At 42.5% G+C, this 27849-nt stretch overlaps 1 protein-coding gene across 5 annotated transcripts in view; it reads right to left on the reverse strand.

Annotated features, from left to right (window-relative positions):
- Tbl1x (transducin beta like 1 X-linked) overlaps nucleotides 1-27849 on the reverse strand; it is a 208947-nt gene that overhangs the window by 41874 nt on the left and 139224 nt on the right. For all 5 annotated transcript variants that reach the window (XM_074063383.1, XM_074063380.1, XM_074063381.1 and 2 more), the window contains 2 exons: nucleotides 25912-26000; nucleotides 13168-13275 (listed from right to left, as the gene is read on the reverse strand). In XM_074063383.1, coding sequence (XP_073919484.1) covers nucleotides 13168-13225 — 58 coding nt within the window. In that variant the 5' untranslated portion in view covers nucleotides 13226-13275; nucleotides 25912-26000. The remainder of the gene's footprint in view (nucleotides 1-13167; nucleotides 13276-25911; nucleotides 26001-27849) is intronic.

Below are 27849 nucleotides of genomic sequence, written 5' to 3' on the forward strand. Positions count from 1 at the left end.
TACCTTCATCTGTCAAGTACTTAGAATCATGCCAGGCATACAGCAAGTGTTTAGTAAGTATGAGTTACTGTGACAGAACAGTGACAATGGGGACAGAGGTTACCCTGACAAGAGTGAGTGTTGCTTGACTGATAGAGGTGTAGGGGTAAGGGAGTAGAGGACTATGGGGTGGTAGGAAAGATACCATGGGAAAGAAATATTTGAACATAAGCTGGAATGTTACATTAGACAGTGCTATGGGCTGAACATTTGGGTCCTCCCCCTTCCAAATTCATATACTGAAACACTCACCTTGAAGGGGATGGTAAGAAGTGGGGCCTTTGGCAGGTGATGAGGTCATGAGAGTAGAGCTTCATGAATGGGATTACTGCCCTTATAAAACAGACCCCAGAGAGTCCCCTGCCCTTTCCACCACTTGAGAACAGGTGAGAAGGTGCCATCTATGGGCTCTTGCCAAACAACAAATCTGTAAACACTCTGATCTTGAACTTCCAGCCTCCAGAACTGTGAGAAAGTAAGCTCTGTTGTCTACATGTCACCCAGTCTGTGGTACAGCAATCTCAATAGACTAAGACAAACAGTGATAAGATTTTAGAACAGAAGCAGCTTTGCCTTGGAGGTGAGGAACAGTCGTAGGAACATGACAATGACAGTTCAAGTGTAGGATTATAGTAAGAACTGCCTGGGAAAAATTCCACCCAAAGTATCAGCATGGAAGTCAATGGAGAGACACCCAGACTTTGGCATCAGTGCAGATGATTGGGGATGGGCACCCAGACTTTGAGAGGTGGGCAATGGAAAGATTAAGTCTGGACACCCAGAGGCAAGCAGCATATTCACCACTCACACAGATGCGGGAGGGAAAGAAAAAGGACATCACCTTGGGGACAGTAGTATTTAAGAAGTGGGTGGAAGAGAAGGTACCAGTAAAGTGATGTATAGAGACGTCAGGGAAAAGGGACAAAGTTGTGTCTGATAGTCCAGGTGACTTGTTTGCTATTTGGTCTGGAAAGGAGGAAAGGGACTAGAATCTGACAGGAAGTAAAATATTGTGACACTGTTAGAAGGTCACATTAGAATTTCAGAGCAGTCATTGCGGTAAGTGGCTATTTCATCTTATCTAAAACAGGAAACTTGATCTATGCTTGACTTTTTCATGTCATCAACAACTTTAAAAGTAGGAAGGGACAATTTAAGGATCTAATTTTTTTTTTGCTAAAAAATGGGAAATTTAAAAGACTATAATTTATAAACATTCAAGTGGTTTTCCTTTGAATTGCCTATTAATAGGCACAAGAATGGCACATTTTGATTTCCAAATTCTGCTAGTTTTACTTTAAAATTCTTCTTTCATGAGCTTAGTATGAAGTAAAGATTTCTTTATTTGGAAATATGTAAAAAATTAACTGAAATAGATGGGGAGGGAGAATAGGCAGATTCTTGGCTTGCACACTCAAAGAAGCTAACAGTGAACTTAGAAAACCGAAACTGCATTAGAACTAGGTAGTCAGATGGTTATGCATATCTGGAATAGATGAAGCAGCAACTTCTGGACTCTTGCATTTTGCTACCGTAAGTGATTACAATCAAAGAAAAAGAGTTTTGGAAAACAGTCTTTTCAATTGAGATAGAGTTCATTTGCAACTAGCACTAACAGAAGAGATTATAAGTGAGCAATCAGCACTTACTACTGGTTTCCTCATAACCTCCATGTATGGGAAGGGTAAGCTGAGGACCTGTAACCTACACGCACTGTGTTCTGCAAAGGGAGAATGGAGGTACTTGAAGATGTACGAATTACTGATGCCATAAGCTACCGAGGGTGATATTTTACTCTAGTTACTTGCCCCCACAATTTCCAAAGTCACTATTTTTTAATGACATGTTACACACAGATGTGCAAATGACATACACAACCACAACCTAGATTTAAACATGGACCAGGACTGAGGCATTTTGGATAGTCACACATTTTCTTAGTTTTCCTTCTCACCCACTTGGCAGGTGCCATATGCCTTTGGACCTGACTCCCAATAAAAAGCCTGGATGGTGAAGCTCAGGAGAGCATCTTTGCTTAGTCACCCTATCATGCATCGTTGCTGGGAGAAAGTACCTCTGAATAACTGCCCTGGGAAGGGACTCCTGAGCACCACTCAGCAACCAGCAGGATGAACTGCTGGTACATGCAGTAGGTGGATAAATGTCCAGAGAACTGTGCCAAGTACAGTAAGTTGATATTCAAGATCACATACTGTATGATTCCATGTAGGGATAGAAACTAGAGCGGTGGCTGCCAGGGGTTAGGAGTAGGGTTGCATGTAACTGACTACAAAGGGTGTTGCATGAGAGTTCTTTTGAGCTGACGATGTCTTCTATATTGTCACTGCATGTGGCTACACACACTGGCACATAGGATACGCTTGTATATGTGCACACACAAAGGAATGCCTATAAAAGATGATGGAAACCAAATGAGGTTTGCTATTTAGTGATCAGTCCTGTCCAGATGGTGACTTCATGGTTTTGACACAGCACTACAGCCTTGTGAAATGCCACCATTGGATGAGGTAGGGTGAAAGGTATCCAGGCCTTTGTTATTTCTGCAACTTCCTGTTGAGACCACAATAATTTCAAAATGATTAAATTTAAAAACCACTAAACTGAAGACATAATTTTACAGTTCCACTGTCTGTAGAGCTTTGTGTATGTGAGAAAGGTGATCGATAATACAAAAGCAGCTGGGACATTTTAGTTAAATGCTGTAGGTCATTAGCTGTATCAAGGGTCTAGGCTTTGATAGGGTGTTCTTTTGTGTAATGAATTTAAGTACCAGTCATACTAACTTAGAAAATGGGCAATCCCACAAACATTCTGGGGCTTTTGGAAACAGAATGATGAAAAATGATCTGGGGTGACCCTCAGTGTTCATATAGCTTGAACATATGCATTCTTGGGAATTCAGCAGACTTGCTGGGCCTTGTATGCCAGGCCCAGTGGGCAGGATCCTCTTTGGTGAGAACATGAGAAACCTCTGCATTGGATTAGAGGCCATGGCCAGTGAGAGGGCTGCATTTTTCCGATGGTGGGAGAGTCTGTGCATGGTTTCTCCCCTATCTCATTCCCCACGAGTGTTAAAATGCTTTTCAGTGTCATTCCCTTTTGGCCTGTTCCATACATATGCTCAGCCTAGAAGATGGGGGCAGGCTTAAGGATCTTAACCCCCGGGGGTACTGGGAATAGCCACAGCATAATTTATTAAGTAAATATTTGTGTCCCATTCATTAAGATCAAGGTTTCTCAACCCTGACACTACTGACATTTGGGGCTTGATCATTCTTTGTCTTGGGGGAACTGTCCAGAGCATTTAGGATGTTCAGCAGTATCCCTGAACACTGGATGCAATAATTTGCTTCCACCCCTCCATTATGACAACCAAAAATGTCTTTGGTCATTGCAAATGTCCCAATTGTAAAACCATCACCAGGTAAGACCTATTGATTTAAATTCTTTAGTTGTGAGGTTTTGTTTTGTTTTCCTTCCCCTTGTTTCTGTTATAGTTGAGCATTAATGGGACTCTCCTTCCTTCACCCTTCATCTTATCTTCTCCACAAGGCTGCATTTTTATACCTCCAGGTGCAGAACTCAAATAGGCTTTCACAACAAGCAAAACGCAGTGCCAGTTTTTATTAAGCTTTTCTGGGGTATTTTCCCCCTCGAGGAAGGGGAAAGTGCCTAAAGCATTCTCTGGCAGATAAATAACTGCAAGTAGCAGACTTTCAATCTGAATTTTTTTCTTTTCTGGGCTCCCGGTGAGTAGGTGAGATAACCAGGAAAAGGTTAATATTTGTGAATAATTGCATGGACAGAAATGATTCAGCAGCTTTGCCCACTGTAATTCTGCCCGCTGACAAATCACTCTGTAGGCTACACTGTGTTTCCCTGGGCCTGAAACTGCCTTCTTATGCAAGGCACGTTTCCATGGAGTCAGGAAGTCATTTTAATGGTTCAGCTCTCAGCTCTCTTAATTTCAACAAAAGTTCAGGGCTTATTGTTCCGCTGAGTCTCAAAATATTTTTGACTGCAGTGGCTCTTTTACATTGCTAATGTGTGCCCCTGTCTTCAAAAAAGGTCTTTAGGAGCGAGTGAAGACAGTGGCTAGGACCTGAATAAAGGCCCGTGTTAGGAGGGACGAAAACACCTTGCACTTCACGGAAATTGAAAGATGTCAGGTCTTAATGTGGCCCCTTGGGTGTAAGCAATGCATCATGGTGGTGTGCTACACACTGCAGTAGGATGTCAGGGTGCCCCAAGTCTACCTGTGTGATTCACTGGAAGGACTTACAGGTCTCAGGGACTGTTACACCCGCTGTTTAGTGAGGCAAAAGGTGGTACTCCATGGTGTAGCTGCATTACAGCTTGTTGAATTAACAATCCACTGCAGAACCTCAGCAATGTTCATAGTACACCACCACCAAACAAAAATGCTATTTTCTCTTTAGTTTTTAAGTACCCTGTCATGGTTTGTTGGATTACGTGTGACAAAATAACTGACATAACTTAACAGAGGAAATATTTAGTTTTGCTCAAAGTTCAGTCCATGGTTGCTTGGTTCCATTGCTTTGGGTCTATGGTGAGGTAAAGTATCATGGTGGCAACAACATGTGGCAGAGGAGGCTACTCACCTCATAGGAGCCAAGAAGCAAACACAGAGAGAGATGAAGGGTTCAGGGACAAGATATACTCTTCAAAGGCATACCCCCAGTGACCTTCCTCCCATCAGGCCCCATCTAGTAACAGCCCATGCAACTATGAACTCATCAATGGATTAATGCAGGGATAAAGTTAGCACCTTTATGATTCATCTCAGTAGTGCCACCAACTAAGGACCAGCCTTTAAAACATGGCCCTTTTGAGGGACACTTTATATCCAAACCATAACTGATCTTAAATGTCCCCCAAAGGCCATGTCTTTTTTTTTTAATAGAATTTTTTTATTGTTTTATTATTCATATGTGCATACAAGGCTTGGGTCATTTCTCCCCTCTGCCCCCACCCCCTCCCTTACCACCCACTCCGCCCCCTCCCTCTCCCCCCCACTCCACCCCCTCCCTCTCCCCCCCACCCCCTCAATACCCAGCAGAAACTATTTTGCCCTTATCTCTAATTTTGTTGAAGAGAGAGTATAAGCAATGATAGGAAGGAACAAGGGTTTTTGCTGGTTGAGATAAGGATAGCTATACAGGGAGTTGACTCACATTAATTTCTTGTGCGTGTGTGTTACCTTCTAGGTTAATTCTTTTTGATCTAACCTTTTCTCTAGTTCCTGGTCCCAAAGGCTATGTCTTGATGTCCTGCTCACCAGCTCGTGGCATTAATGGGAGGTAGTGCAACCTTTAAGAGGTGAGGCCTAGTGGGAGGTCATTGGGGGCATGTCCTCAAAGGGACTACTGGGATCCTGACCATGAACTAAACTTCACAAATCAAGACCCCAAAACGAACCTTTCTTCCTTGAAGTTAATTTATCTCAGTTATTTGTCACAGCAAAGGAAAACTGACTAACACATATGCACATTTTGTTAGACACCCATCTAGCTCACAAATGACACTGTGTAAGGACTTGTGGGAACACTGAACAATTCCACGAAAAAGCCCTTAAAATTTACTAACAGTACTGTACCATTCAGATGCCCCCCTTTCTTTCATTCCAAATTCTGAAACAACCTACACATGAAATGCCTGACTACAGTATGATTTTTTTTTCTCAAAATTGTGGTAAAATATATCATTACATAATTTACCAATTTATTCACTTTCAAGTGCACAGTTCAGTGGCATGAATCACACTCACAGTGTTGTGCAAACATCACCACCACCCATCTCTAGCGCATCACTCTTTTTGCAAAACTGTCAAAACCACATTTCTCCTCTCCCCAGCCCCTGGCAACCACCATTCTGTGCCTCTATGCACAAATCAGACTCCTCTATGTCCATCTTAGAGGAGAATAGTACTCTCTGTGGCTGGCTCATTTCTCTTAGCACAATGTCTCCAAGACTCATCCACACTGTAGCATATGTCAGAAATTCCATCCTTTTACTGCTAATAACCCATCTTATGGAGAGAGCACATTACTCCATGGACGGGACAGCTGGGTGGCTTCTACTGAGACTTTCTTAAAGGACATTTTACTTCCCCCTGTGAAGTGGAAAGCTGATCTCTGAAGGAGGGGGCATGTCTTTTCCATTTCATTCTCTCTCTAGCCCCTTCCTACAACAGCTCACAAATGTGGAATGAGCTGGGCACGGAAAGGATCTCAGTACAAGCTGTCAGCTCTCTAGTCAGGCAAAAATCTTAATGGAAGAGTAGTGGTAATTTCTAACATAATCAACAGCTGCCTTTTCAGCAGTCACTGGATGTGACTAGAAAAACAGTAAGCCTTTCTTCCAAGGACAAGTTAAACTCCAAGGAGCCCTTTCTAAACCCAGACTGGCTGGGCACGAAGGGCTCTCTACTTTACAGACCCTGAGACACAACCTATCCCTAAGCCCCAAATCTCAGGTCTTTTTCAGATGGCTTCTCTTCACCTTACAATTAATATTTCTGTGAAACAGCTGGCTAGTGAGCGTGGCCCCTTGGAAAATAAAATAGCCACCCTCAGTTCCACCCACATTCTCACAAGGGACTTGCATTAGGTCTCCCACGCCTCTCCCTGTTGTAACGGGCTCTTTTCCCATGTACTGACCTCACAGACAAGCACGATTTCTAAAGTGCTAGGTAACTGTACTGCAAAGCAATAACTCTCCATGTGCTCAGAGTACAGAACAACCCTCTGGCCCTGCACGTGGGCTGACTGTGGAGGGCAAATGCCACCCAAATCTCTCTCTCATACTTCCTTTTATGCTAACTGACTCAAGGATCATCATCATTAAAGGGAAGCACCACAGAGCAAGTGTATTAAATTTTTCTCAATTCATGTTTTCCATGGCATAGAAGCTCCTAGAAATACCATCCACATTTAGAAACTTGAAAGTCTGGATATACATACATAAAATTTCACTACTGTCTTAATCCACTTGGGCAACTATCACAAAATACCATAAAATGGGTGGCTTCTAAACAACAGAAATTCCAAAGTCCAAGGCCCAATTCTCCCTAGCTAGTCATGCGTGTTCGGCTATCAGCTCTTAAGACATTTGCTGACACCCCATTTCTGAATAACCTGTACATGGTGATGGCAAGGGAGGCCGTATCAGCCTCTAAGCTATGAATCATGACAAATCAGAAAAGTTCCAGTGCAGAAGGACTTTTCAATCATACTCGAGGGTCTTTAAGTCTTCACAATGAAGAAAGACATTCACCCTGTGGCAATTCACCACATAAAGGAAATGAATTTTTCCACTGATCGTAATGGCAAGTTTGTAGCCACTGGAAACATATAACTTGGTAATATCCCTGCACCCTGCAAAACATCCATGAAATTTGATTTTTCAATTGTGTTTCATTTTCATTGGTACCATCACCAACTTCCTCATCAAGGGCCTTTTGTTACTGCCTGCCCACTCCTGGTGCTGTGCTGTGGTTAGTGATGAAACTCGGGTGGTGATACACTTTATTGCATTTGCCGTGGTTTGGGTGTGTGGGCCAATGTCCTTTTACCTACTTTTCAAGATGGCTCCTGTGCATGACCGTCACATAGTCACTTCTATGTGCTGCTGCCTGAAATGGAAAAGCACACAGTGGCTTCTGCTAACATGAAGCCCACACCTACCACCCAACCCAGCAGCCCTACTCCTAGACATTTCTCTCCATCCACACAAAAACCCTGATTGCAAATGTTTCTAGTCACTTCAGGCTGGAATCATCAACACAGAGAAACCACTCAAATGTTCCTCCACAGGAGATGCTTAAACTAAGTGCCAGCTTAGTCTTTAAGATGGAATACTACTCAGCAATAAAGAACACAGGGCTGATGCATGCAGCTGTGTGAATGAACCTCAAATGTGTTGTGGGGAGTGAAAGAAATCATGCTGTAGCAGCCATGTGCTGTATGAATTCATTTCTGTGACATTTTTGCAAAAGCAAAAGTCTCGGCAAACAGAATGGTGGTGGCTGGGGGCTGATGGGGGAGAAAGATTGATTACAAAGGAACATAGGAGAACTCCTCTGTCTTGACTGTGCTGATGGTTAGTTAACGTGACTGTACACATTTGGCCAAACTTGCAGATCTGTACTTAAAAAGATGCGTTTTACTGCATGTAAATTCTCCCTTCTGAAAAAGATGGAACAGATGAGGGCAGAGAAAGGAAGGAAAGCAGCTACATTTACCAAGGAAAAGCTGTGTTTGTCTTCTCCACAGTTGTGAACTGGAGACCAATGAGAAAAGAGTCACGTCTTCAGTATGCTACTGGGGAAAATCTGGCCCTAAATTCCCAGATTGTCCTTTGCAGAATGAACTGTGGATCATCCCAGCTCCATAACATATCTTCTTTGCATTTATCAATCACATAGGTGGTGCTGGTTCAGGACATAACATGGACACGATGGCTTTTTCATGGGAAATCACCAAACCCATTCATTCAGCTCTCCGCTCAGTCATGGCAAGCTCTTTGGTGATGGTCATGCTCCACTGATGCTCACGTCAGCTGGGCCAGCAGGCACAACAGAAGGGCACGTACTATGTGCCCACTGGTTGGCTCTCTGTTCACAATAGCTCCCCGCTATTCTTCATACTTTCCCCATGAGACCTTTTTTTTTCCTACTTTAAGCAATCTTTTCATACTTTTTTTTGGGGGGGGGGAGGTACACTTGCCTTTCCCTGAATCTAGACTGCCTGGTTAGCTTGCAGGAAGCTCCTTCCCAGCTAGACTCAGTTAGTTTGTGGTTCCGTCCCACTGTTTTATCATCTTTCAAGTTTGTATGAATTATTTAATTGATGCTGGAAGAACGTGCTTCAGAATTTGCATTTTGGGATGAAGCCCCAGAGGAAATACCTAAGTTGGTCACAGGGATTCATCCACTTGCTGAATTTCCCCTCTTTTCATACTAAGTTGGAATGGGACTTCAGCCTCCTTCACTATATTCAGAAACAAGCCAGAGAAAACAACTTGTGATTCATGCAGGATTTGGAGGAGTTGCTTGAAAAAGCCCATGCTGGCAGTCATGTTCATCAGGGTACCCCCCCCCCCTTGCTTTTTCTTTCCTTCCCTTCCTTTCTTTCTTTCTTCCTGGGATGGTAATGTGAGATTATGGGAAAGACACACCATCATCATGCACTTCACATAAACTGCACAGCAGCAAAAGGGACAATGGTATGGATCCCTGGAAAACAGAGGCAAACAGACTCTTCCTGTCTATCAAAGCCAGAAGGCCCTCACTCATGCAAACACAAACTAAGTTCTTCCAGTGTGACAGTCAGTGATTCAAAAGTTACCTACTGCTTAATTTAAAAATTTTGCTTCTTAGCCAGTTTCCTCTCAGACTGCCACAAATCTCTGGTGTGAGAAGTCGCACATCATTAACACGCACTGAGTACTTTCTAGGGGCAAGGCCCTTTGGACAACTAATGAGGATGACGGTGAAAATCCAAACCTCCATAAAGGCTGGGAAATGCAGCCATGTGCCGCCTAATGCTTCAGTTGGTAATCTGAATACTCTGCTGCTCCATAAGATGATAACGGAGCTGAGAAATTCCTAATGTCTAGTGATACGGCCACGGCAACATCAGAGGACAATGCATTACTCACACATGCACCATCACGCCGAAGAAGACAAACTGCTGCCTTGCCAGGTGATGCGTAATACAGAATAGCTACTAATGGAAATGCTGCTGTGGATCGAACACAGGGTGTTGCGTACACCAGGTGAGTGCTTTGCCTCTGAGCTACATCCCCAGTCCTACACTGTACTTTTAATCATCACTTTAGGGTATACTTCTACTTATGGAAAAACAAGTTGGCTGTGACACAATAGCCAGGTTACGCCAGCAGCAGCCTTGTATATCTCTCATGTTTACTATATCGTGATTGCACTGCAAGGCCGCGTTGAGTGGCTAACTTATACCATCTTGATTTGTGTAAGCACATGCTGCAATATTCATACTATGACAAAGTCAAACAGCGATGCAGTTCTCAGGTTGCATCCCCATCGTTAAGTGACACAGGACTGTTTTATAGTTGGGTAAAATACAAAGAAAGACTGTAAGATGGTCTGACTTCTGCTTCTTGGGGCCAGAGGAACAAAACACATCCATTTTCAAGGTTCTCTGCTGAGTTTCAAGAAAGGTGACCTGAAAGTGTCATCTTCAATATCCTGCCTTCCAGTTGCCTAAGGTGGAAAGTGTTCCTCTCTCACTGAGTGCTCTCTTAGTGTCCCCTAAGTTATCCCAAATGACACCATGTATATTTGCAGAATGGGAAGAGGAGATGGTTGGTGGAGAAGGACAAGTAGACAGGAACAGTGTCCGGTCTGCTGGGTTCAGAACAGGGAAGTAGGGCTCAGTAGTTTCGGCAACCTTGACCTTACACACCTGTGAAGCTGAGGTAGGATATTCTGAGCAGACTGATGAGGGAACCAGTTTTCCTCCCCCACCCCCATTCCCACTTTTTGCTACACACAGGTTAGGAGGCATGATGACTAAGGAGGATCACAGGGTTTGGTGACATGGAACTCAGTGGTGACTTCTACTAGAGAAGGCAGACCAGGAGCTTAGTAATGGATCATATGCTGGAAGAAAGAACTAAGTGCTAGATAGTTTTGTGGTGCTGGAGAGAAGCAGAGAGAACAGGTGTTCGAGAGACAAGCAACATTAGGAAAAGGTCTCTCCTCTGAAGCACTGGGAGAAGGTGCTCTTTGGAGTTGGTGGGGGAAGCAACCAATATATATTGGCTTTATGCTAGTAAGACAGAGAAAAAAATAAATATTGCTTTAACTAAAATGTCAATATTTGAGATAAACATAGAAAACAACCCCAGAATAAGCAACGAGAGATTAGCCATTTCCTTTTTCTTTTCCATTTTGGAAGCAATAGAGTATTCAAAAAATATACAAAATACATCCAATGAGTGGAACAAAGCATAATAGTCTCTTCTTAAGCACCAACTCCACTTACAGGAATGTTGTTTATAATCATGCTGATAAATTAGTTGTGTTCAATAGACATTAAATAAAACTGATCTATGTTAGATTCTATCCTTTCTATTCTATACCCCAACTGCCTCTCAGATGCCTGGTTACAGAAGCTTTGTCAACACACTTGAGGCAAATGTAAACAAACACTAAATAGGGGGAGGGATGAAGAGTTCTGTTTATTCAAAGAGACCAGCGAATCTCTTTGTTCCCCAAGGCCCTGGAAACCAAACCAGTCACCAGCACAGCTCAGAGAATTTTTTCTTTCACACACAGGAAGCTCACCAACAAAGGGAGGACCATTTCAGCTTGCCAGGTGTTTACACTTTCCAACTCTGCTGTATGGCTTTACCCTCATGTGGCGAGGAGAGATTTCCAAGTGGAAAGAATCTCCAGTTCCACGCTGAGTTACAGGGGAGAGAGGCTCAGGATGCAGAACTCTCATTTGCAAACCTCCCAGGGAGCCTGAGTCCTGTGAGAGACCCTGTCCTCCAGGTGAGCATGGTATGTAGCTTGCAAGCTGAGGTATCAGAGCAGTGGTCATTACTTCCTTGACTTCCATTTCTATACCAACTTCTTATGCCATGTCTAGCAACGGCCAATCCGAATGATCAAGTTATCTATGGAGAATGTGCATTTTCCATGAACAATGTTAGCTGGGATTCCAAATAAACAGTTCCAGGCTTGGATGGGGAGAGCTTTTGTTTGTTTGGTTTTCAGTGCTGGGAAAGCACTCTACCACTGAGCTACATCCCCAGCCCTTGAGGCTGGCCTCAAACTCGTGATGTTTCTTCCTACCTTCACCTCCTGAGTGCTGGGATTACAGGTTGTTATCAGCACACCTGACTATTAATAATGTGCTCTGTGTCCAACCTACATGGTTAACTTTTGCCTGGTATAACTCTTTATCTCAGATACCAAGCCACAGATGTGGCAAATAACTTGTTTGTTACTTAGCATCATTCTGTCTGGCTCCAGTGCCTGCCCATCTTCCCCTTTCAGGCTGACTTTGAAAAGGCCCTGGCCCAGGTGCTCAAAAACTAGCTCCACCTCAAACTAATCCAACCCTGACCTATAATGGTTCAACTTAAATTCTTCTATGATAGTGCAAAAGTGATACACAGTCAGAAGCAACTATCCTTTGAACTCTAAATTTAGATCTTTTTCCAGGCCACAATACATGGAATGATCAATCTTTTCTGGTGATACCTGGCAGTCCCGAGACCATGCACGTAAACAACTGATACTTTACAGTAGGCTGTGTTGCCGAGCTACGATGCTCATTAGGGTACGGGTACTAAATGCATTTTTGATGTACGGTATGCTTTTTGTGAGTTTATGAGAATGTAATCCCATTGTGAAATAAGTAAACATATTAGAACATTAAGAAGAGCCAGGCTAAACTATGATGTTTGATAGGTTAAGTTTATTAAATGAACTTTCAACTTATGATATCATCAACATAGGATGGTTTAATGGGCGTTAACTGTATCCTAAGTTGGGAGCATGCTACAGTTAGATCTGAAATGCCTCCCAAAGACCCATATGCTAACAGCTTGGTTGCCAGCCTGTGGTGCTATTGGGAGTTGGTGGAATCTTTAGGAGATGGGGCCTAGTGGGAGGATGTTAAGTCACTGAAGATGTGTACTTGAAAGAGACATTGGGACCCCGACCCCTTCCATGTTTATCACAGACTCTCCCTCTCCACCCCCACCATTGTTGCTGTTGTTGTTTTTGGGGTGGTACTGGGGTTTGAACTTGCTCTATCACTTGAGCCATGCCCCTAGTCCCTTCCCAGCCTCTCTTGATGTTGATTTCAATCTGACTTCATGTGAACAGAAATGTCCTGGGAAGAAAGGACACACTCCTTTCCATCCTGAGAATGAGCTGCTCAAGAGCCTTTTCTTCTCCCCTGTAACACTCTTCCAGAGTGTGCTTAGGTCTTCTTGATCTATAGCCTGGTTTTCAATCAGGGGTTGACTGATTTGCCTGGAGCATGGTGAAGAATATGTTTTGTCCTACTGACAGAACACCAAGCTAGTTACCTGATTCCTGGAGATACCGATACACCAGAAAGTTCACCTCGTCACTGGTTATGCTCATCTTAGCCCCACCTCGCGGCGATGAGGTCTTTATGAAGCGGGAGCCACCCTCTGGTAGGAAAAAAAATCAGAAAGAGAGTTTTGAAAACATTGCCTGTTAATTCTCCTTCTGCATTCTTTTTGAGGTAAATGAATGGAACTGGAGAACATCTTAACTGAAGTTAGCCAGGTTCAGAAAGCTAAAAGCCACATATTTTCTCTCATATGTGGAATATAGGCCTAATACAAATACAAGCAATATTATATATACACAGAAATATATACAGAACATGTATCCAAAAGTGGGACTGGTAGAGGAGACCAAGGGAAGAAGAAAAGACAGAAAGAAAGACAGCAGACAATAATACATCACATCTGTGTAAGAACAAGACAAAAGAAAACACACTGAAAACTGCTAAACAACACAGGATGAGGAAATAGGGCGAGGAAGTACAGTGGAGGGGGGGGTTACATTGACTTAAGTACAATGCATGTACAGATATAATAGGAAGGCAAACATTCCCACTGAACAATGAACCTAAACAATGAAGGACAAGAATTAGAAACAGCTCATGCTAAGTGGAGGGCACTAATGGGAGGAGGGGGGTAAAAGAAGGAAGTAAAGAAGGTGAAGATGGTTAAGGTACTTTCTATACAAAAATGAATACAGAAATTTTAAACCCCTTGAAATCACCATAAGGTGGGGGGGTAAGGTAGAGAAGAGAAAAATGGAGGGGATGAGCCAGTTCGGGATATAAAACATATATACGTGGAAATGTCATAATGAAACTCCCTGTACAGCTAATCTTAAGCAAACAAAAATGTCTTTTTTTAAAAACAAAGTACAGGAAGGTAAAACAGGTCCTGTCTGGGGGTGGGCACCAGTGGGAGAGGGGAGGATAAAAGGAAAGGGTGTAGGAGGGTGAATATGGTAGAATATTATGTAATTATGAATGAAAGTGGAACAATGAGACCTGCTGAAACTATTCTAAGAAAGGGGAGGGGGGATAAAGGAGAAAGATGGAGGGAGTGAATTTAACTAGGATGTATTGTAAGCACTTTTATAAATGTCACAATGTCCCCCCAGTACAATAATATTATAGTAAAAAGAAAAATTAAAAAGAAATGTAAAAAGAAATGAATAATGTCAATAGATGGCATGTTAAAATACACTTTCTCCTTTAAAAAATAAAAATTAAATACTTTTAAGAAAAACAACTGGTGAAAGACTTGAATGGGCATTTTTCCAAAGGAGGTACATAGATGTTCCGCAAGTACATGAAAGATGTTCAGCACGAGCAATCATCAAGGAACGCAATCGAAACCATGATGAGGTAACACCTTACACATCTCAGGGTGGCAACTGTTTTTAAAAACAAGAATGGAAAATAATAAATGCTGGTGAGGATGTGGAGAATTGGAAGCCTGTGACCCTTGGTAGAAATGAAAAATGGTGTAGACACTATGGAAAAAATATGGCCATTCCACAAAATTTAAAAATACAATTACTATATGATCCAGCAATCCCACCTCAGTGTAATATAGACAAAAGAACTGAAAACACACTCTTAAAGAGGTATTTATATACCCATACTCGAGCTGGTGGAGTGACTCAAGTGGTAGAACACCTGCCTACCTACTGAGTTCAAACCTCAGTGAGGCCACACACACTAAAAAAAATCTATACACCCCTAGTTACTGCATTATTCACAAATAACCAAGAGGTAGAAAAGCATCAATGTCTGTCAGTGAATAAATGTGTAAAGAAGATGAAGTATATACATGCAATGGAATATTATTTACTCTTTAAAAAGGAGAAAATCTTGTCATACAAAATGAGATAAGTGAAATAAGCCCACCACAAAAAGATGAATGCAGAGGAACTAGAGGTCCTCATGCTGAGCGAGACAGGCCAAGCCTCAGAGCTCAAATATTGCAAGTTCTCGCTCACTTGTGGACACGGAGCCATACTAATGATGATAATGGTAATAGTAATATGGGGACTGTCTGGGGGGACAATGAGAGGGAAAGGGAAATGAAAACATAAGGGAGGGGTCAATTTGCTCAAGGTACTGTATGCATGTATGGAATTAGCACAATGAAACCCCCTGTGTTATTAATGTATGATAAATCAAAACTAAAAAGAGATGACTGAAGAAAATAAGACTCATGCTCTTATACACATGACAGTAATTAATGTCTGATGCATGTTACATTTTGTAATTATGTAAAAATTTTGTTGTAGCTCAGGGATGGAGTGCTTGCCTAGCCATGTATGCACCCCAGCACCACACACAAAAAGCAATTATTTATCAATAAAATATATAAAAATAATAGTAGCAATAAATAGCATGTTTAATAATATGTGTAAGGTATGTGCAGTGGCTCATGCCTATAATTCCAGCTACTTGGGAGGTAGAGATCAGGAGGATCGTAATTTGAGGCCAGCCCAGGTAAAGAGTTAACAAGATCCATTTCAATCACAAAGCTGGGCATGACAGTGCACACCTAGGGCCCCAGCTATGCAGGAGGCTGCACGCTAGATAACAGCAGTCCAGGCCAGCATGGGCAAAAGCACGAGGCCATACCCCAAAAATACCTAAACCACAAAGGGCTGAGAGAGTAGCTCAAGTGGTAAAGCACCTGCTAGCAAGCACAAGGTGCTATCTAAACCCCAGTACCGCCAGAGATAAATAAAAATGTACAGCACTACGTAACAGAGTGACCAGATGTCCCTCTCATGGCTGTCACATTGTATTACACAAGGCTCTGATAAACGTACCACCAGGTTTCTCCCAAGGATCAAGTAAAAGTGAGAGAAGCCAAATTTGGGGGCAATGGAGAATGAATATAGACTACCAACTTTTTTTTTTAATTTTTATTTTTTTATTATTCATATGTGCATACAATGCTTGGGTCATTTCTCCCCCCTGCCCCCACCCCCTCCCTTACCACCCACTCCGCCCCCTCCCTCTCTCCCCCACCCCCTCAACACCCGGCAGAAACTATACTACCAACTTTTTATTCAGTAAAATCTCATGTACAGTATAATTCACAACACACTTTTTGTTTTTTCTGGCACTGGGTTTTGAACTCAGGGCCTACACCTTCAGCCACTCCACCAGCCCTTTATTGTGAGGGGGTTTTTTGAGATAGGATCTTGAGAACTATTTGCCAGGGCTGGCTTCGAACCATGATCCTCCTGATCTCTGCCTCCTGAGCAGCTAGGATCATAGGCATGACTAACCGGCGCCCGACTTCACAACACACTTGCTAGCCAGCTCGCATTGGCAGATGTGGTTAGATTAGACATGAAGCCCTTTCCCAGACAGGGGGAAATGACTAAGTAGATCAGCGCGATGTCAACACCCCCGGGGAGAGTGACTGTGTGGGCCGGGAAAAATGATTAATCGCGACATCTTTCACTCGGAAAGTTTAAGTAGGTTTATGCAATACACTCCAGGTCACTCTACCTACAGGGTGTGTGTGGCCCTGACAAGAAAGATGATCACGAGTACAGAGATGAGTGGCTACATATATCTCCTTGATGTCAATCTACAAAGAGATCAGGGCTGAGTGCAAAGCCAGGAGAGCCTGGAAGGCAGAGCAAACCTGTATTTCATCTCAGAACTTGCTGCATCAGTCCACTAAGACTTCAGTGCCTAGAAGATGGGTGGAGACCCGAGGAGAGGGGCAGACAGGGCAAACTGCAGGGGCCTCTGTGTCTGAGGCCCAAGAAGATTGTACCTGTTTTTCTTCAAAACCACCTGAGTTGGATTCAGGAGCACCTCAACCCAAAGAGAACAATCAACTAATGGGCCTTCCTGACGTCCAATGGCTGTAATCCCCCAGCAAGGTCACACGTTCAGGCTGTCTGGCAACTAGCTTTGGAGTCCATGTTACACCTTTGTGAGCAGCAGCACTTTCATTGTTGAATGAGTACTAAGTGTTTGTTTGCTTAGAAAAAGACAAAAGGGCAAAGCAAATGTACGTACAGGTTGGGAGATGTTTTCCATGGAAAGGGAAGACTGAATGAAAGGTACCATGGACACACCTCCCCCTCAGTCCTGCACTGGTAAATCCCCTCCTCTTCAGCGTGGGTAGGGGCTGGGACTTGCTTCTACTCCACAGACTATGCCAAAGGGGTAAGATTTCACTCCCTGGGTTACATTATAAGGCAAGGTTGACCAGCTGTCCCTCCATGAATATCACATTGCATTACATAATACCCTATCTTAGCAGATGGGAGGGAGAGTCTCTCCAGCCAGCCTTGACATTATACCATCATGTCATCTGCTTAGGGAACCGCAGTCACACAGCCAGAAGGAGCTGGAATCTGCCAACAGCTGCAACTTGAAGAAAATCCCCGAGCAAATGAGAACACAGTCTAGTTGAATAGAACCTTGCCTGCAGCCCTGTGAGACATGGGCAGGGCCCACACTTCTGACCTGTGCAAACTGCGAGGTAGCAATTGTGAGTCAATGCGGTCTGCTAAAATGATGGTCATTTGTTACGCAGCTATAGATAACACAGCTACCTCTTGGGTCATCTTATACCTCATTTTGCACTAATAACAGGATTTTTACAGTTATGAGAACTCTGCCAGTCAAAAATATGGATGTGGAGAAAAGGGAACCCTTGCACACTGTTGATGGGGATATAAATTTGTATAGCCATTATGGAAAACACTACGGAGGCTCCTCACAAAACTAAGCAAACTACCATATGATCCAGAATCCCACTGCTGGGTGTATGTTGAAAGAAAATGAATCACTGTGTCAGAGACATCTGCATTGCTATGTTCACTGCAGCACAAGTCACAATAGTCAAGCACGGAATCAACTGAAGTGCCCAGCTGATGAACGCATAAGAAAATGTGGGACATATAAATAAGGAATGCCATTCAGCCATGAAAATGAATGAAATCCTGTCATTTGCAACAATATGGATGGAACTTACGTTGCATGAAGTAAGCCAAACCCAGAAAGATAGGCACTACATGACTTCACTCATGCAGGATGGAAACACTTGATTTCACCTAAGATCAGAGTAGCATGGTGGTTACCAGAGGCTAGAAAGAGTAGGGGAGGAGAGAGCGATGGAGAGGGGTTGATGAATGGGTACTAAGCTATAGTCAGATGGTATGCTGATGCACAGTACAGTGACTACAGGTAACAATAACGTGCTGTGTATTTCAAAAGCCAGAACAAAGGATTTTGCAAAATTTCACCATAATGAGTTGGTAGATTTTGAAGACACACATTTTTAATATGATTTAAATACAATGAATTTATGTACTGAAACAATTTGTGATGATGCTCCATTAATACGTATATTTTTTGTTTTATGTATCAGTTAAAAATAAATTTTAAAAAATTTTAAAAATGCTTATCTTTTGTTGTTTAATTTGGTGACATTTCTGTACTTGTGTGCATACTGTAAAGAAGAATTGTCAGTTAAAATATAAATCTGTCCTGAGATTTCTGCTGGATGTCTGGGGCATTCACTTCCAAGACACAGCCTTAGGAAGAAAATATTAGAGACTCAATAAGAAGCAATGAATTCACAGCACAATCTTATGAAAAATATTACTTAAGGGGAAGAAAGCAAACAACAGAAAATACATCTAGCACAATACTGGGGCTCTGAGCAGACCTTCGGTGCGGCTGAGTATTATAATGATGATGACAACTCGGCTCAATGACAAATGTATAGTCTTAGCTCTGCTCTACTTTCTGCACAGTTGCAAACCTGTTTTTTATATCAACAACTTGTGGCAAGATAATAGAAGGGCAGATGTCTCACAGGGTTATTAGGAGAGTCAAAAGGAATGAACTTGAAAAATGGCTTGCAACTACAAATCCCAACACAAATGTATCACACAGTTATTACGGGTATTCTCCAGGCTATCTATATATTTGTGAAAGATGGTAAACAAGGAATTCTGAAATACATTTTGAAGAATGTATTATAAAAATGTAGGAAATAATTTTTTTGACTTTGTGTTAGCTGATCTCAACACTCCCCTAACATCCCATGATTTATTGCGTAGGTAAGAACATAATTTTCATAATCTTAACCCTTTAGCTAGAGAATCTTTGCCCAAAGAAAGACAAAATAAACTGAAAAAGAAAAATCCTAAAGAAACATCACAAATCTACAGTGTGAACTGAAGCTCAGTAATTACTTTCTCCACAACTGAAGCTTTTTAAAGAACGCTATAATTTTAGCCTCACTTAGCTCTGAGAATTTCTGGATGGGATACAAACAAGACAGCATACTACGGAGGGGCTAGTATTCAAAATGTATTCAAATCCGAATCCCTTGGAAAGCAAGCAGGTCACAAAACACAAATCGACACCATGCACAGGAGGGCAGGCATGGGCTTGTCTCCAGTGAGCACAACAGATGGAATGGACGAATCTCTGCAGGTGTCTGGTCTCATCTCTGCCTGTTACACACAAGAAACTGAGTTATAAGATAGGATACTACTTCCACAATGTGAAAGTAGTATCTGCTTTGCCTTGGGCCCAAAGCACAAAATTGTGGTGGAAGGATATGACAGAGGAAAGCTGCTCACTTCATGGTAGCCAGGAAACAAAAAAGAGAGACAAGAAGGGGCAGGGCCAAGATATACCCTTCAAAGACATGCCCTAGTGACCTACTTACTTCCTCCAACCAGACCATTCCTATGAAGTCATCAATGCATTCACTCATTGACGAAGTCAGCACCTTCACAACCCAGTCATGTCTCAATAGTACCACTAACTGTGGGCCAAGCCTTCAACACATGAGCCTTGGGGGGGTGGGGAACACTTCATATCTAAAGCGTAACAGTTGTTACAAGATGAGGGTAGTTTGGATCTGTACTGACCTTACTGGCTCTATAAGCTTGTTGGTCAGAGAAGATAAACAAAAAAGAACCAGAGACATGGGACTTGGGGCGCCTGTGGCTAAGAGCCAGGTGGTCTGATTCCTAATTGTGTCTCTAGCACCTTCTAGTCTGGGACTAGAGGAAATGTTAGGTGGCTAGGCCTCCTCACTAGGGGAAACTGAGGAGCAGGGCCTGAAGCACAGGACATATCCGTTCCATGCTAGCTAGTATTCTTATCAGCCAATTCGGAAAATTCCCCAGAGTGATGGAAAGGGCCTTTTGAATGGATCATCAAAACCCACCATGGTCACCAGATGTGAACTCAGGACTGCACCAGTAACTATCACCCAGGCAAGGGTTACGGGTTTCTGGGCCAAAATCCATCTCCAGTGTGTTCCATCCTCCCTATTCCAAACTAACGTGTTCACAGCACTCATGGACTCTCTTGGGCCCCCATAGAAGAAGCAGGGAACACAAGGAGCTCTTAATTAGAGTAATTGTGTTTATTTCCTCGACTGACCCAGTTTTGATTAGAGACACCTTTGGTTAGGTTGATTTGAGGTCTTTGGAGATGTGATTGCTCAAGAAAGGAAAGAAGCCCCTCCTCTGAGTTAAAATGACAGCACTCTCCCTGTGTGGCCTAAACAAGAAAGAAAATGAGCCTGGCCGATGACCAGGCCAGAGTTCTCCCCTAATGATGAGCAATTCAACATTAATAGTAAACAGCAGTCTAGGGTTAGAGCCATCCATTATCTCTCATTCAAACTTCATTTGAAGCTCCGATTCACTTGTAGTTCCTGTCACAAAACAGGCCAAAATTCGGTCTCAAAGCAAATGCTTAAGTGTGTACTTCTCTACTTAACATGCCATCACTCTCCGGGAAGCAAGAGGACTGCCCCAAAACAACAAAATCTGATTGCTGTTTAATTATCTTCAAAGACAGAAAGCCCAGACACAACGCTGAGAGCTCATGCAGGCATGGAGGTCAGGGAGGGCAAATCATCCCTTGCCAAGAAGGGGAAGCCTCATTCAGCAAGGTGAGCAAATGTTTTAGAAAGGGTGACCGGGATTACAGATATCACTGGAGATATCAGTGGAGAGGCTCCCACTTCACCACTGGTCCTGCGATGAAAGGACCTTGTGTAATTGTGGAAAGCAGCCCTTGCCTTCTGAAGGGACCTAAGAAAGTGTGCTTCATTTCTGCTATCAGCGGGCTGGATTCACACAGGAAGCAGCCATTGCAGAAAGGAATGCTTTGTAGAGGCCCAGGTCTTTGGGACCTGGCTTCTAGCTACCTGGCTTCTTTTTCCATAACATCTTTCTGTAAGCTGACTTTATTTTCATTTCATACTTGGTAGCTAGTTTAAAATGAAATCTCTAATGCATGGATTAAAGTTCTCTAATACCTGCTGTGGACCAGCTTATTTTAGGGAAGAAAGGCTTGTTCTGCCACTCTGCATGTCTTTTCCTCCTGCATAATTCTAATCACGCTAAGATGCAGTTTATTGTGCAAACCCAGCATGATTTGATAAATTCTGCTAACACATAAGGGAAATAGCATGTGTCCATTACACAATTGTACAAAACAATTCATCACGCATACGGCATGTTTGATAGGTAGGAGACATGAGTGCTGAGTGCTTGATATGATTTATCTCACTTACCTGTCCCAACTGTGATGTAAGTATGACCACTACTCCTATTACTATCATTCACAAGCCAGGGAAATGAAGGACTGGGAGCGATGAGCAGTTGAAATACCAGTAGGGCAGAGAATGAAGGATAAGTTTCTGACATCTACCATGTTTAAGTCCAAATATTCAAAGCCATGTAATGGAAAGATACTGATAACATCCCAAATTGGAGACACACACCACCACCAAAAAGAAAGCCAACATACATTTATAGTTTGACCCCAATTACAGAAAAATATGTCCCTGGGGAGAAATGCATGAAAATATCAACAGTGATTTTTATGTTGGTTACCTTCTTCGTGTCGTTATAGTCATTTACTAATGAGCGTCTGTCTGTGTGTGTATTACAGCTATATATAGGTACTTATGTGTGTATATGCATATATAAAACTTTCCAGTAAGGAAAATAAATCTCTGAAAAAGAAAAGGTTTTCACCAATTTTAGGGTTAGATTTATTACCTGAAGTATCACGAATATAATCAAAGAATTATCATATGTTTTTAACCAGAGTTCAAATACTCAGCAGTTGGCACAATTTACATGGGTGACTAAACTGACAGGATAAGATGCGGCCATCAGAAAGAATATTTCAAGACAGGGGCAAATGCCCATGGTATAGTGCTATGTAGGAAAAGCAGGTTTCAAGACAGACTATGCATGGTGCTAAATCTTGTTTTGTACATGCATATACACACAAGTGGAACATCCAAAAAACACTGACACTTGTCTCTAGGGGTGACATTCTGTTGGATCTCCACCTGTAAGTGTGCTTTTAGCATTTTCTGTTTTCTTCTACTATGAACATGAACTGCTTTCATGTTTATAAAAACAACTAAAACTGGGCATGGTGGTGCATGCCTGTAATCTCAGCACACTATACGTTATTAACAGGAGGATCTGAGTTTGAAGCTGGTCTGGCATATTGAATTCCAGGCCAGACTGGGCTACAGTGAGACGTTTCCAGACACCAAAAAAACCCACAAAAAAAACAAAAACAAAAAAACAGCGCAACAAACAAAAGCTGGGAATGGTGGTTTGTGCCTATAATCCTAGCTACTGGTTTATAATCTCAGCTACTCAGGAGGCAGAAACTGAGAGGACTGTGTCTTGAGGCCAGCCCAGGCAAAAAGTTAGCCAGACCTCATCTCAGTGAATAAGCTGGGCATGGTGGCGAAACATCCGTGATACCAGCTAGGTGGGAGGCATAGATAGGAGGACTGAAGTCTGAGGCTGGCCCTGGACAAAAATGTAAGACCCTATTAAAAAAATTAACTGAAGGAAAAAAGGGCTGGGCCATGGCTCAAGTGGTAGAGTACCTGCCTAGCAAGCATGAGACCCTCAGTTCAAAACCCAGTACTGCCCGCCCTCAAAGCCCCCCAACCCCAAAATATATACACATAAAAAATTTAAAACTTGGCAATGTCTTCAGACGAGAATGAGTAAGTAGGAATGAAGCTACAGGGCTAGGAAAGGAGGGTAAAGGGTCTTATTACAAAAAGATCCCTACAACTCTGCTCTTCCCAGAATAAAACTCCCTGTGGTGATATATGCAGAAAGAGTCCTTCCCACTGCCTGGCAGCCCTCCTGGGTTAACTAATGAATCTGGGGCTCCCACCCACCCAGACTCCACATGCACATCAACAGCAAACCCTAAAGTGACAGAAAAGGTGAGCAGACAGCACACCCAGAAGAAAACCCAAAATGCTCAATCTAGGAACAGCAAACCACTAAGGAAGTCCAAGCCACATGAGCCAAACAATATGGTTAAGACAAATGGCACAATTTTCCCCTAATTCTCTTCTCTACACAGTTAATGCAAGTTCATGTCCCCAAGACTGTGAAGCAGAATGGCTTGGGAGACACCAACTGACAGCTGTTTCCACCTAAGAGTGCTTTGTCCTCTTTTGCTAATGCTTCTGGTGTCTACATCAATTACAACCAATTTTCTAGCCAGAAACAAACTTGCTGACAGAATCAATGCGGAGTAGGCCCTCAAAGAAATTTCAGGAATACACACAAGCTGGTTCTGAAACCTCTAAGACCTAAATACGCAGGATTTAATTTGGGCCACAGAAGTAAATAAATCAATCTATCTCTTTCAAATGGTAGGTGGACTCGCAAGTGGGGCCATCCATTCATATCATGTGGCCTGTGGAGTTGGGAAAAGTAAACCCCGCAGCATTCTCTCTAGGCATAAAAGAAGGCAAAGCTTCACTCCCCAAGGCCAAGGCCACCTGGAAACCACACAAATCAGTTTTTAATGTTCCCCATTTACATGAATCACACCTAAAAGCATGAGGTAGCCAAATATTCAATGGGAGTCCAACTACCCTCAGGTTCATGCCAGCAAGCATGGGTACTAAGATTTGTAATTAAATGCTCGCTGCTTAAAATGCCCGTCGGAATGGTGATATTCAAAGCACAAAATAAGATACTGACAGCAGCAGCAGCGAGCACGGTCCTCACCTCACCACTGCCACTAGGCCTGTGGGGGCTTTGTGAAGCCTCGCCTCCAGGTGGTCTCCAACTCAAAAGGCTACAGTTTAAAGAGGTGGAAAAAACACTGCCCAGTGTCAGAGTCTCTGAATAAAACGGCACTGCACTCAGGCGCGTTCCTTCATTCACGCACACTCTCTGCTGCTCTCACAGCACAACGGCAGAGCTGAATGGCCGCAACACAGACCGCGTGGCCCACAAAGCCTGAAGATACTGCCGGCCCCGGTCAGAAAACATTCACTGAGGGCAACAGTGGGTATGATCTGAGTGTGTGGTGTACCCTTAAGAGGCAGGACCTGGTGCAAGGTCACAAATGGCCCCTCCCCTCTCCGGCCTCCTGTCTGGTGATGTGTCTGCTCTTATATGAACTTCCACCACTGTGATGCCGCCGGGCATGAGGGAGTGGCTCAAGTGGTAAGAGCACCTTGCCTAGCAAGCATGAGGACCTGAGTTCAAATCACAGTGCCGTCAAAAAATTAAAAAGAAAAAAGTAAAGCAATAATGTCCAAATGTCTACCTTTATGTTTTCAAAATTAGAAAAGTTTTGTGGGTTTTGAGGGTGGGGGTATGGTTACTAAAAAAAAGCATTAAAAAAAGAACTAGAAAATACAAAATAAATAAAATAAAATCCTACAGTCCCATATATCAAAAAGGTAGCAAGAGAACAATTTTTTTTGAGGTGCTAGGGGTGGAACCCAGGGCCTCATGCATGCTAGGTGAATATTCTACCACAAAGCTGCACCACCCCTACCAATACAACTTTTACAGAGCTCATGGTAGTATCAATTTTGATTGTGGATGTGGATTTCAACTCTTGACCCTTGTGCACGAACAACTATTTGCTCTTCTGGAAACCTTGGAATCTCGCTACATTTACATATAGTAGCCTACATGATATTCTAATAAGTTCCAAGGTTAACCAGTAAATTAATTTTCAGATAGACGCAAATCATGTTAAGAAATTAATAAAGCACAGAATTAAGATACAGGAGCCAAATGAAATCGATCCTCATATGCTCAATTATAATTATTGCTTCAGCTTAATTATAATTCCTAATGTTAACAAGAGAAATTGATTTTTTTTTTGGGTGGCACTGGGGTTTGAATTTAGGGCCTCATACGTGCTAGACATACTGCTTGAACCACTCCACCAGCCCAATTCTTTTTTTTATTTTGAGCAGTTACTAGGGACTGAGCCAAAGGCTTCATGCTTGCTAGGCAAGCACTCCAGCAACCTGAGCCACACCTCCAGCAACATTTTTTTTTTGAGACAGTCTCCCTATGTGCGTAGGCTAGCCTTGAACTCAAGATCCTCCTGTTTCAGTCTCCTGAGAGCTGGAGTTACAGACATGCACCACCACACCTGGCTGAGAGACTGATTTTTGAAGATGCCATCCTCTCATGGCAAGACTTAAAGAGCTCATCCGGGATCTAAAATCTTTGGCAGGTAGTGAAAGGAAAATTCCTCATTCAGAATTGACTTAATGAATGTCTATCCATTACTTTAACTGCATCAAGGAAAAAGACCTACAACTTCCTTCTGAACAACCATCTTAAGACAGGTGCTCTGTGTGGGCAAAATGCAATTCTGCTTCTCAAATGGACGCAGGCAAAAGGAAAAGGGTGGGACGTGGGTTGCTTACCGTCACAGTGACTTCATGTGTAGCCCTTTGGACCAGTGGGCTGCCCAGCATCCAGTCATAGACACTGCAAGGCGTCTCCTGGGACCAGCCTGGGGAGAAACACACAGATTTGAAAAAAAGATGGAAAAGTTTCTCTTTTACTCTAACTCAAACTTAACACATTCCACTGGTTCATCGCCCCTGTCCTTAGCACGAGATGATAGGGTTTTGTATGCAAGTGAAAGAAATTAAAATAGCTGGTCAGGCATTATTATGCCTATAGGAATTCTGAAGGGAAAAGAGTCTGAAACTGGACAAAATTACTCTTAGCTCAGATATTGCCACTGCTATTACTTAATGACAACTCAATGTCCATGTGAAGAATGTTTGTGTTGGGACAGGATTTTCGGTAACTGATAAACTGTACACAGCCTTGGATGAAGACCACATACTCTGGGAAAGTCTGGACCCCATGGGGCTAAGGACTGTGAGGTCCCCAGCAAGCAGTGAACCTGTCTATGTGCCTACGTGTACCTCCTGTACGGTGCCTGCCCAAATGCTACAATCTGTTCTTCCTCAGCTTCTGTAAAAACAAAGCAAAACAAAGGCACTAATGCATGGCACTCTTTTTTTTTTTTTTTTACTGCTGGGAACCAAGTGCAGGGCCTTGCATGTGCGAGGCAAGTGCTCTGCCACTGAGCCCACCCGCAGCCCACCTCAACTTTTCTGACATGCTTTCTTTCCAGGCGCTGACCAGCAGGTGCTCACCTCTTGAGCCATGCCCACAGTTTCAACTTTGCAACTGTTCTCATATGTTGCCCTTTCAACCCACGGGCACTGGGTTTTGAAAAAGCCAGGCTCCTATCTCATGAAAAGATCATCTTTTACATCAAAAACTGTTTGCATTTTCAGTTACCTTAACCACAAATCAGCCAAGCAGCATTCACCTAACGAGAAGCACCTTCATCCTCTAGCTGTGAATGAACCCAGCCTCCTAGAGAGTTTAAATTATCCAAAATCAACTAAACCCAAGAACCAAGGAAATTAAACACCCATCATTTTCTTTAAATTCTTACCGAACAGTCTGAAGTGATAATAAAAAGGTGCCACGTTTAATATAATTCAAATCCACAAGCAAAGCAGTGAATGAAGGTGTTTCTTATTAGTGAATTTATATGGAATCTCGTAAAGTGTTTGCAGGAAATTCAAGCAAATTATTCCCACTGAGTCATGTTTATAGTTACGTTGTTTAAAAGAAGGAAATTAAAGAGATTTGACAGGCAGGTTCATGGGCACCTAGGTTTCATTACATTACATAAAAATAAAGAAATCGTAAGGATATGTGAGATGAAAGTAATAACCAGGGCAAGAAAAATGAGATTTATATAAAACTCACCTACCACTCTTTGAATAGAAACCAAAAGGCACCAGAGGAGTGAACCAAGCACAAAGATATATTGATTTTGTTTATAAAATTAAAAAATTATGAAAAAAAATACCCAGTGGAGATAAAACAAGCCTCCTTCTAGTAAAATGAGGCAGAAAGCAAATTACTGTTTGGGGGATTGGTTTGTAAATTACCACCAGGAAAAAAAAAAAAAAGAAAGAAAAAAAAAAAAGAAGCCTTACGACAAAACTGCTAAATTCCATAAAGTCCCAAAACATGAGCAGATGTCACCACAGTAAGTGCCAAACTGCCTGTAAATTAAAACATTAAAATCCACAATAATTCAATAAGTCATTAATATACAAACAGCTCTTATTACAAGCTGTTCAGAAAAAAAAGCTTTAGAATCAAATTCCTATTTTCTTTGGTCCAAAACAGATGGTAACTCACAAATTAGTCTTGAAATTAAAGATTATCCTTTATATATGTTGTGAAACTCCAATAAGTGTAATTAACTTATCATCTGTGTGTGATCAACAGAAAAAATGGGGATTATGACTTTGATTAATAAC

Source organism: Castor canadensis, chromosome X (genome assembly GCF_047511655.1).
Source record: "Castor canadensis chromosome X, mCasCan1.hap1v2, whole genome shotgun sequence".
Taxonomy (NCBI): domain Eukaryota; kingdom Metazoa; phylum Chordata; class Mammalia; order Rodentia; family Castoridae; genus Castor; species Castor canadensis.